Consider the following 10872-nt stretch of genomic DNA (forward strand, 5'->3'; position numbering starts at 1 on the left):
CCCCCCCCCCCCCCCCCCCCAGCATCTGGGGTTGCCCTGCTCTGGGGCAAGGCCAGGCCTGGGACTGGACCTGTGCAGCCAGCTTCCTCACCCTGCGTTGTGTGTCCTCAGCCAGAGAGAGCACATTGTCCAAATGGCCAGTTTGAGAGTGAGCCTAAAAATAGACCCCCATCCAGGGCTGTATAGTCCCCTGGGCTGAGAGAGAGGCTGTAAACAGCACACACCCCAGAGTCTCGGTCACTAGGTTGGGCCTGGCGACTTCCTCCAGGCTCACAGCCCTCCCCCAGCCCTTCCGTCACGCCCCAGGGACCAGGAAGCTGGGAAGGCTCTGCTGGGCTTCTCACCATTGGGAAGCACATCCCCACTTTACAGATGGGAAACTGAGGCTCAGCGGAAATGACACACTAGGCCCTGCAGGCAGTGAGGGCACTGGGACGACCGCAGGCCTTCCCCATAGACCCACGCACTGCCGGCAGTGGTGTTCTGAGATTTGAACTGGGAATGTCAACAGAGCTGCCTGACTCTGGGGAAGGTGCTCCCAGGCAGCAGTGGTCCAAGTGCTGGGGCCGCTCGGAGCTCATGCTGCTCTGACTCGTGCATGTCGCCGGCCCAGCCCCATCTGACTGACCCTGCCGCACCCTTAGCCAGCTGGATTGTGGCTAGACCCTGTCTCCTGGAAGGCAGGGAGGCCACAGCTAAAGGGAAGAGGCAGATGCACCCCACGCCCTTCCCATCTCTGGAGCCCTTCTGGAGAGGGTGGTCTCTGTCCCATTCCTGTGTCGTGGGTTTCCCTTCCAGAGGCCGAGGGGATCCGGCAGCAGAGTGCGAGGACCAGACACCCCAGCGATGACCAGGTGGGTCTTGGGCAGTGGAATGGCCTCCAGGTGGGAGGGGCCTGCCCCCAGCCCCTCCTCACTGGCCGGGCTCCCCCAGTTCCCCTGTCTCCAGAGTCGTCTACAACGGCAAGAGGAACAGTAGCCCCCGCTCTCCCCCCAACAGCAGCGAGATCTTCACCCCGGCCCACGAGGAGAATGTGCGCTTCATTTACGAAGGTACACGGGGTGCCCCCAGCCAGGCCCCCTGAGCCCCTCCTGCCCCTGTACCCTCACTCCGCCCCAGGCAGGTGGGGGTACCCAGCTCTGGTCACGGGAGGCGGTCAGCGATATGGTGTTCCTGACAGGGAGCAGCCCAGAAGAGGCAGTATTTGGAGCCAGTGGTGTTTGCTCAGGGAGAGGGGGGCCGTGGAAGACAGTGCACCCTGGGAAACCTGGGGCATCCTGGAAGTGGTGTGGCTGGGGTGTGTGAGCATGTGTGCACAACATTTGTGCCAGGAGGTGGGGGATGGAGGAGGCGGGAAAGATGGGGGGCCTGCCTGGAGGAAGTGCTGTACCCCAATGAGTCTCATATGCCACTGTGACTGCAGCTCTGGTCATGGTACCATGAGGCTGAAAGGGGCATGGCTGGGCAGGGCTCCCCGAGGGAATGGGGATGTGTTGGGGACAACTTCAAGTCAAGAGCAGGCTAGGCCAGGGGGCCAAAAGCTGTGAAGCGGGAGTTGGGGGCAGGGGGCCTGCGGGGCCACTCTGATTGGGGGGGAAAGGTCAGGAGAGGGTGTCCTCCAGCTTGGACACTGACTGGGCTGGACTGCCTGATGCTGCAGGCCTGGGGGTCTAGAGCCCCTGACCACCCCTGCTTCCTGCAGCCTGGCAGGGCGTGGAGCGGGACCTGCGCAGCCAGATGTCGGGCAGCGAGCGGGGCCTGGTGGAGGAATATGTGGAGAAGGTCCCTAACCCCAGCCTGAAGAGTGAGTGTGGCTGGCCTGGGAGGGAGGGGCCGGCCAGGGTGTTGAGCTGGGGGCAGGAAGGCCCACCTGCTTCCTGCTTCCAAGACAGCCTGGCAGGGTGGGCTGGGTCCCAGGGCTTTCAGAGACAGGGGCAGGACGAGGGGCAGACCCTGCCTCTCCACCTGCGCCCACCGCTGACCGGTCTGTCCCCTGGCAGCCTTCAAGCCCATCGACCTGAGCGACCTGAAACGCCGGAACACGCAGGACGCCAAGAAGTCCTAAGGCGCGCCGGTGCCCCTCCCCTGGCCTCTGGGAGATCTGGGTGCAGCCTGCTGCTGGCCTCCTCCTCTCCTGTGGGCCCACCTTCTGGGAGGGGGAGGGGGCCTTGCTCCCAGTGGTCTGAAAACCCCAGGACCAGGACATGATTGATGGCCGAGGCCTGCCCCTCCTCCCTGAACCCCCTACTTTCCTCTTGGGGGATCTCAAGCTACCCCCAACACTAGGAGGGCTTGGGCCCTGCCAGCCCCTGCCCTCCCGTGGGCCTAGGTGGCTCTTTTGAGCTGCCTCGCCCTGCCTGACCCCCAGGGCCCTGACCCTGACTGCCTTCACCTTCCCCTGCCCCCACCCCCCTACCCCTGGCCACTTCCAGGATCAGGAGGGAGACGAGGGGGCCTTTGTTGTCTCTTGTGCTGGTGGGATTGGGCTGGGTTAGCTCCTGAGGTGGCCAGGAGGCAGGACAAGGGTGATCCCACCCATGCCCAGCATGGGTCCCCCACTGACCCCTGCTGCGTCTCTGGCCTGGACACAGGGGGTGTCTGACCCCTCGCCCCACTCTCCAACTTGGCCCCTTCCTTCCCTGTGTCAGCTTCAGGATGGCACCAGCTGCCTGGGCCTGGGACACTGCTGGGTGCCCCCTCCAAGGGGTCTTGGGCAGCCAGGCCTGGCCCCGCCTTGGGAAGGGGCATGGGGCTGGCCTGAGCTGGTGAGGCTGCCCAGTGGGTCCTGCCCTGTGTGGTGAGTTGGGAGGGTCTTCAGGGCCATTTTTTCTTCCTGTGCCCTCCAAATCCAAGTGTCTGACTGGAACCTGAGGACGAGTGAATAAAGGCAGGGTGCCATTGGCTTGGCCACTTGGTCTGTGAGGCCCCTGTCTCGGCTGCCCACACAGGGCTGGAAATCCATGGTCATGGTCCAGGCCCAGAAGTTCCATGTGATCCCTGGGCTCCACCAGGGGGCTTGGGCCTCCTGAGGGGCAGTGGGAGGTGGAGGCGGAGGCCCTGGAAGGTAACACATCCCACATCCCTCTGCGGCACTGGGTCCTTGGGGAGTGGCTCCTCTGCTGTCCGGATGGAGGAGTGGCTGCTGGGCTCAGAGCGCCCCAAGTGCACTCAACCTTCAAACCTGGTCATAGCCCTGGCAGACAAGCCAAACCGGAATTTATTTTGGGAACACCCTTTCCTGTTAGAGTATTCTGGGGCTCCAGCAGCCCCACAGGTGGCTCTGGGAGGTGTCTCTTCCTGGGGGGAATTCCCCAGGGTTGGGAGTGCAGGAAGGATGGTTCATGGAATAAGCAGCAGCCATGGCTTGCTGCCAGTGGGTGCTGGCTGGTGCCAGGCCCTGAGCCAAGTTCCTGTAACCACACAGGCCTGTTTGCTCCCCAGGGACCTGTGGGGCATCCTGCCAAGGGTTTGCATGCCTGCTGGGCTGGGTCACCCAAGCAGCCTCCGTCTGTGGCTGGAAGGGGGTGGGCGTGGCCTGCCTGTGGTGCAGGGACCTGTGGCCAGAGGCTGAGTGGGCACACAGGCACACGTGCCCTCCACCCAGCGTGTCCTAGACCACTAAGGATGGGGTGATGTCCAGCCAGGCCACTGCTGCACTTGTGGCATTGAGCAAGTTGCTGAGTCTCCAAGCATCAGTTTCCTCAGGTGGAGCTCAGCACCTGCCTCCTGGGCGGCTGCCCAGTGCTAGTGCTTGCTGCTGCTATTAGTCACCTTGTGGATGCACTTGACAGGGCACTCAGCCACAAGACTTCAGCGGGGCTGGACATCTGCATTCTGGCGACCACAGTCATGGCCTTGCTGTGAGCCCTGGGGCATGTCACTCTCCTGTCCCACCTCAGTTTCCCCATGTGAAGTGAGGGTGTGGGCTGTGGTGGCTCAAAGGCCTCTCTCCGAAGGGGTGCTGGAGCCCCCTGGCAGCACACCGGGGAATGTCTAATATCTTGCTGCGTTGGTTAAAAATTGACTTAACTTTGCTCCCAGCCCTCTCTAGGTCATTCCTCCCTCCTGTGGGGCTGGAAGGTGGGAATGGGGCCACACTGGGCCCCAGCATCTGGGTCTCCCCTGCCCACAGCCACCCTCCCGCCAGCAGTGGTACCTTGCCCCTGTGTGGGTGGGCCCATGGGACACTCCACAAGGCCTTTTCATTCCCGCTTTCCCCGCCAACTTAGATTATCTGAAATAGAGGCCCTGGACCTGGAGTCTTTGCCGAGACCACCTTGCGGGTGGGAATGTGGTTAACAGGCTGTGCTGGGGTGGGGGGTGAGGAACTCGGTTGGGGGCACTGGAGGCGGAACCCTTACCAGCACAGTGGGCTGCCTGGCTGACCATGAGTGGCTGGAGACACCTCTCTCCCCCTCAAACAGTGAGGGTAGAGGAGACGAGGGGAGCATCCTGGTGGAACAGGAGTGCCCAGTCCTCCATCATGTTCTACCCTTGGTGGTGCTCATATCACTGTCTGCTTTCATTCAGTGCTGACAACTCTGGGGGCGGAGGGTAGATTTTATTACCCCGATCTTACATATGAGGAAGTGGTGACCTTGTAGGAGACTGGCCTTAATCTGATTTTTAAGCTTATACTGTTATCAAAATCTGAATTTAGTAAGTACTCCCTGAGCATGTACCCTGAGCATGTTCATGTATATTGAGCACGATCAACAATTCCCTAATGTCATCTAACACCCAGTCCATAGTCCCCTAGTGTCTAAAATAATATATTCCACGTGGGTTATAGACTCAGAATAGAAAGGCCAAGTGCATTGGCTGAATCTGCTTGATGCGTCCCTTAAGTCTTTCTTAGTCACAGTACCTCCTCCCACATTTCCCCTCCGTTTATGATTGAAGACCTGCTGGATACTTGATGTTGGAGTTTCCCAAACTCTGGTTTTCACTGGTTGCATCTTTGTAGTGTTAACAGACTCCTTTGTCCCCTGCATTTCTGTAACCTGAGGTGAGATATGGATGCTTGATGGGATTCATTGGAGGAAACTTTGGATGTAAAGGGATCGCTCTGGTTGCTGTGTTGAGAATAGGCTGCAGGCTCAGGGTAGAAGCGGGGAGACCTGTCAGGAGGCTACCTCAAGTGGGTCGTGGGAGGAAGAAGCTGGGTGAGGGGGCAGGAAAGGAGTTCGATGTGGACTGTGGAATTGAAGTTGCCATTGGATGTCTGCGCGGAGGTGCCAAGAGGGAAGCTGAGTCTAGAGTGGATTTGGGAGGGCCACAGAGGTTGGAGATACAGTTTGGGAGTAATTTGAATATTGGTGTTTTTTTTAAGGTTGATGAAGAAGGGAGGAGGGTGGGACCTGATCCCTGGGCACTGCACTCAGGGAGAGGAGGAGGAAGCAGGACCAGGGACTCAGAGCAGTAGAGGGCAAGGTCAGAGAAAGGGCAGGTGGGGGAGGACCTGGGGCTGAAGGCTGCCATAGAGTCCAGGAGGAGGCCGAGGCAGTCAGAGGCCGAGGCAGTCAGAGTTCGGCTAGTTGCAGTCCTCAGACTTCTCCCACCCTCTCACCTAGAGCCAACCATTTTCAACTTGTCTGCTGATGCTTTGGTTTGTATTTCTAGGTCTGAATAGCATACGTGAACTGTTACTTCTTGGTTTTCCCATTTCATTCCGTCCCCCACTCCCACTACACATGTGCTCTTACCATCTGCTATCCTCCCTAGATCTTTCTCTCATAACTTCGGTTACATCAGTGTTGAGTATTTACATTATGATGTCTATGTATTTAGAGATGAGCCTTGTGGTAAATCGTGGGGGTTTTTTTCTGCCCAACTTTTTGTTTTCCTTGAAGTTATTAATTGCCTTCTTTTTTCATTTGCTTAGTTGTCTATGTACTAACACTAAGTCCTGAACTCTCCACCAGGTCATCTAAATCTCTCAGTGTGTTCAGTCACTTTGATCCACTTGAGGGTGTCTCTCCTGTACTTTTGCCCTGCTTGAGGCTCCCTCCCCTCAGTGACCCACTCTGCCCGGCACACAGCTGCCATCCTGGGGATGCCCCTCAACTCTCCTAGGTTTGATCAGTGTTTATTGTAGTCCATGTTTTCCTCTTTCTTGGTCTCCACACTCATTTTAGTAGCATGCATGTGGGGAGACACACACACACACACGTACGTGCTGGGTGGTTCCCATGCATTCTTTTAGGGGAAGTGCCTGAGATTTGGACTGGGGTGGAGGGGGGAAGGGAAGTAGAGATGGGGAAGGGGCGGAGGGCCAGGAGTGTTCGTCTTCCTGAATGGAGGGTGATGCTGTGTGGGTGCTGGGCCCTGCGTTAGAAAGTCAGGTTCCCCCACCATCCCACCTGCAGGACGGCCTGGTCAGAGCCAATGTTTATTGGCTGGATGAGCCCAGCCCCTTCCAGGCCTCCACCTCCACTCCTGACTCCACCGGCCTGCTCCAGTTCCCTTGGGGACAGGGACAGGGTGAAGGAGGACAAGGGCAGAGGGAGTCAGGATGGGGAGGGCTGTCAGGAGGCCCCTAGGTGAGCGGCACACCCGCAGGGCAGTCACCAACCCTGGGCTCAGCTGGCGTGAAGGAGAACTTGTGCCCTCCCTGTGCTAGGCTTCTGGGCATGGAGGGCTGGCAGGGGTGCCCCTGTGGGCAGGGGCTCAAAGGAGCACGAGGGCCTAGGGAGCCTGGGATGAGAAGTGACCTGAAGCCTCAAGGTCAGGGGTCTCAGGTCCTCAAAGGTGCAGCCAGCCACACTGCCTCCCTGCCGTGCAGTCCCCACCAATCATAGTAACATCGCATCCCACCTGGGCCGCAGGAGAGCCCAATCCACCTTAACTCACCTCCTGCCCCTCCCTCCCTGCCATATCCGGTGGCGGTGGCACGAGGTGAGGGCCCCCTCAGGAGGGCCCCAGTGCCTGGCAGGTGAGTAATTCTATTTACCTTTCCTGAGAGGCCTCCTGTCCTTTCATTTGCTGCAATTAGCTCAGGTCTGCCTAAGCAGCTCCAGCCCACGTGGCCGGGCAGGGACTGTGGACACCCCCTCCCCCAGGTCCTGGCAGTCACCCCCCACCAGCTCCTAGGAGCAGGGCCGCCTGGCTGGCCCATTTGGCTTGTGCTCTTGGCTTCTGTGGCCCCTTCCTCTTTTGACAGTGCCCCTGCTCCTACCCCCTTCCACGCACACCCCCCACCAGGCATCATGGCACTGGACACAAGGGGCGCTCTTGAGGGGTGACTACAGTCCTCGCACTGCTCCTGCACTTGTCTCCACCCTCTGCATCAGATGCACCGCGCCCCGGGGGGCAGCTTGGACTCAGGGCGCACCACCTGGCTCTTCCTGCGAGTGCCAGCCCTCATTGACTGCCAAGCAGGGTGCCCACCCACCAGGCAATGGGCAGCACCCTCACACACAGGTGGCCTTCGCATGCGCTTGGAGCAGCAAGGACTGCAGTGATTCTCTGTGAAGTGGCTATGTTGGGCTGTGCCGCAGTGTTTGGAAAACTGTGCTGCGCCTGCACTTGGACAGTCTCAATTTTGGGGGTCCATCTCTCCCCGCTTCAGTCGGCTACATGGGCTGCGGATTGCTGGGGTGGCTAGAGTTGGGATGAAGCAGAGGCCAGTAGAGGACATCCAGTTCTGGATTATCTAGTTCTGGATTATCCAGTAATGCCCTTGCTGGGCCTGAGTCCAGCCCCGGCTTCGGCTCTAGCAGGGAGCCAGGGATGTTCATGTGGGGTTGGTAGAAGGACTGTGATGTAGGTGGCTTCCCTCGGCCATTGACGCCCTTCATGCCCCTCTGCGGGCGAATGGTGACACTCCGGGGATTGAGGGGCCAAGACTGAGTGGGGCCCGTCCACTCTGGCCCAGGGTGGGGGTGAGCCACCCCCCCCCAACCCTGGCGCGAGGGCTGGGGACGGCACGTGCTGGTGGGGCACCACCAGCCACCGCTCACACACACCCTCAGGGATTCCAGCTCCAATTCACCTGTATGATGGGGCAACAAGGAGAAGTCTAGAAGGAGCAAGCCAGCACGGGCCGTCCACGGCTGCTCCCTTCTCACGGGGAGGCCCTGGGCCCAGCTGGCCCCTCTCCTCCAGCCCAGCTCTCCACCCAGGGTGAGCACAGAGCTCTTTATTGTTGGAGGACACATGTTTTCTCTAACTAAGACACACTGACACACACGGGCATGCATTCACAGAACAGCTTCCCCGCCACACCCCCTCCCCCACCCCTTGGCAGAGAGCAGGTGCCCCTCAGACCACCACACTGGGGAACATGTGGACAGCAGGGTGCTATCTGGCTCCCATGCTCTTGCCTCTGTTGGGCATCGGTTATGGATTGTCCAGTGATGCCCTCTCTGGGCACCTGAGTCCAGCCACAGCTGAAGTTCCAGGGGGCTTCAGAAGGGGTTCTCAGCCAATCCAGGGAGGCCGCCAGCCAAGTGGGTCTCCGCAGAGGGGTCCTGGCTAGTCCTGTTGCTGCCACCGCCCCTTGAGAGCAGCAGCTTCTCACTGGGGGGGCCGCCAGTGGGCCTGGCCGTGTGGCTGCCGACACGGCACTCCTCCTGCAGTGCTTTGCCCTCGCGCCAGCGGTGCCAGCGCCGCAGCAACTCCGACTGCACCTGGGGTGGGCACGCGGGTCGGGCCAGTCCCGGGGCCTGCCCGTGCCACCCTGTCAGGATCCCCAACCCCCTGGCCTTGAAGGGCTATGTGGCGCCCTGGGTGTGGAGCCAGGCAGGCTCTGTCACCACAGAACGCTGGGGTCTGGGAACACCTGGGGACCCCCTCACCCTCAGGTGCAGTCCCTGAGGACGGGCTGAGGCTGATCCATCTCAGCAGGCCTGACACCCAGTGTCCTGGAAACTGAGCCCAGTAAGTGCAGGTGGACACGAAGGGCTCACACCCGAGGGGTGGAGCCAGAGTGTCTACACTCCCCCTGACCCCAACCCCAGCGCTGGTTCCAGACCCCCCCCCCCCCCCCCCCCCCACAATTTTTTTTTTTTTTTTTTTTTTTACGATCCTTGAGAGCAGCGCTCCCCAACCTTTCTGGCACCAGGGATCGGTTTTCGTGGAAGACACTTTCTCCGCAGATTCGGTGGCGGGGCGGGAGGGCGTAGGGGATGGTTCAGGGGTAACGCCCGCGGTGAGAAGCTGCCGATGAAGCTTCACGCGCGCGCCCGCCCGCCGCTCACCTCCTGCTGTGCGACCCGGTTCCCAACAGGCCGTGGACCCGGGAGCAGTCCGCAGCCTGAGGGTTGGGGACCCCTGCTTTGGAGCATTTCAGTGTTTGGATCCTGGGATCCTAGAAGTAGAGCCCAGCACGCTCTTGGAATCAAATGCTAGGGAACCTGAATGCCAAGTGACCAGACCCAGCCTTGACCATACGAACTGGGTGACTTTAGCAAGTAAGTAACTTCATCTCTTTGGTCCTCCCCTTCCTCTTTCGGGTAATTGAGGGCATTTAACTACATGACCAGAAGGGTTCCTTCCAATTTCTTGATGAAACCTACCGTCTCAGCATGAACCAGTGTGTGTGGCACTCCATCTTTCACCACTATTAGAATGCTGTCCAACTGAACCCGGCCTTCTGACATGCCCTCTTAGGAGCAAATTTCACTAGCATGCATGCTTCCAACCATCCACCCATCCATCCATAAATAAGCACTCAATGCATTCAATGACCTGCTCCAACTCAACACTGGACGTAAACTGGGAACAAGACAGACACAGCGTTGGCCCCACTGTAGCCCATGGTTCACTGGGAGGAGAGATCTTAAACATTAGCTTGCACCGTAATGCACTGAGTGCTAATGCGAAGGGAAGTCCAGGAATACACAGGAAGACCGCCCATCCACTGTGGACAGTCAAGGAAGCTTCTGGGAACACACCATGTTTAAGTGAAGCCCAGAGGATGTCTACGAGTGTGGCCGCTCCGAAGAAGAGGTTGCTCTAAGCAGAGGCCAAAGAGCTGGAGTCTGACGGGCATGGACTTCAGGGCAGGGTCAGCAGGAGATTTTACAGAAAAACACTAAATAGAGTCAGCCTGGCAGGGACCATATATCATGCATATGGCAGAACCATAATTTTTGTTAACAAATCCCAGTGCTTTACACCGTCCAGCTCAGTAATTCCTGAGGAGCTGATGCTACACCAGCTTCGCATTCCGGGGAGGGAAGTGCTCCTCTCTTGGGGCCACGCTGGCCACTTTGCTCCTCCCCGGCCCCAAGCACACTCTGCCTCAGGGCTCGGGGTTTCCCTTCCCTTTGCAGTGGATGGGCTTTTCCTGGCTCTCTGTGTGGCACCCCCGCCACCCCGCACCTACCTCCTTGTTGAGGAAACAGTAGAGAACAGCCACCAGCAGGCCCTGGAGAGATGGGGGAGGTGAGGGCTGCACCCAGGCTGGCCTGGGCGTTGGGCAGTTGGTTAAGGGGCGGGCAGGCACCTGGAAGGAGCTGAGGAAGAGGTCAAAGAAGAGCTTGGCGGAGCGCAGGGTGCCCTGGGCGTGCTCGTCGGTCACGAAGGCGAACACCACCTCGTGGACCCCCAGCAGGGGGATGAGGGTCAGCGTGGACTTGGCCAGCCTGCGGGGCAGAGACTGAGCCCCCAGCCCAGCACCCGCTGGGGCTCTGGTGCCCCACCCCCACCTACACTCCCTCTGGCGCCCGGGGGTCCGCAAGCCGCCTGGCGCCCTCCCACTCCCAACGCCCACACCCACGGGCACCTGCAGTCAGTGTAGCGCGTCTGGTGGGCTTGCAGCTTGGCCGCCAGGAGGTGCAGGATGCGGGTGAAGATGAAGAAGTTGATCTGTGCGGGGTGGGGGCACAGCTCAGGGCAGCTCTTGGCCCCCCCCCCCCCCCCCCCCCC

General features: G+C 59.8%; 2 protein-coding genes across 2 annotated transcripts in view; one reads left to right on the plus strand and one right to left on the minus strand.

The window, feature by feature from the left end:
* Positions 1 to 473: 473 nt before the first annotated feature.
* MCRIP1 (MAPK regulated corepressor interacting protein 1) lies at positions 474 to 2908 on the plus strand. Its single transcript, XM_007462318.1, has 5 exons — positions 474 to 532; positions 799 to 854; positions 934 to 1052; positions 1703 to 1804; positions 2001 to 2908. Exons 2-5 carry the CDS (start codon positions 847 to 849, stop codon positions 2063 to 2065), a joined length of 294 nt encoding a protein of 97 aa, XP_007462380.1. The 5' UTR covers positions 474 to 532; positions 799 to 846; the 3' UTR covers positions 2066 to 2908.
* A 5500-nt stretch (positions 2909 to 8408) lies between these two features.
* Positions 8409 to 10872, minus strand: part of GCGR (glucagon receptor) — a 5872-nt gene continuing 3408 nt past the window's right edge. The window contains exons 11-14 of the mRNA XM_007462319.1: positions 10724 to 10812; positions 10451 to 10589; positions 10331 to 10372; positions 8409 to 8630 (exon numbers count right to left, since the gene is read on the minus strand). Of these exons, the coding sequence (XP_007462381.1) occupies positions 8409 to 8630; positions 10331 to 10372; positions 10451 to 10589; positions 10724 to 10812 (492 nt within the window). The remainder of the gene's footprint in view (positions 8631 to 10330; positions 10373 to 10450; positions 10590 to 10723; positions 10813 to 10872) is intronic.

Source organism: Lipotes vexillifer, unplaced genomic scaffold (genome assembly GCF_000442215.2).
Source record: "Lipotes vexillifer unplaced genomic scaffold, Lipotes_vexillifer_v1.1 scaffold1691, whole genome shotgun sequence".
In the NCBI taxonomy this organism is placed as follows: Eukaryota; Metazoa; Chordata; class Mammalia; order Artiodactyla; family Lipotidae; genus Lipotes; species Lipotes vexillifer.

Excerpts from the sequence above, each read along its gene's own strand:
- MCRIP1 (XM_007462318.1), top strand. Across the intron at positions 1,053-1,702 it reads TGTGCGCTTCATTTACGAAG|CCTGGCAGGGCGTGGAGCGG; the intron begins GTACACGGGGTG and ends TGCTTCCTGCAG. Across the intron at positions 1,805-2,000 it reads CCCTAACCCCAGCCTGAAGA|CCTTCAAGCCCATCGACCTG; the intron begins GTGAGTGTGGCT and ends GTCCCCTGGCAG.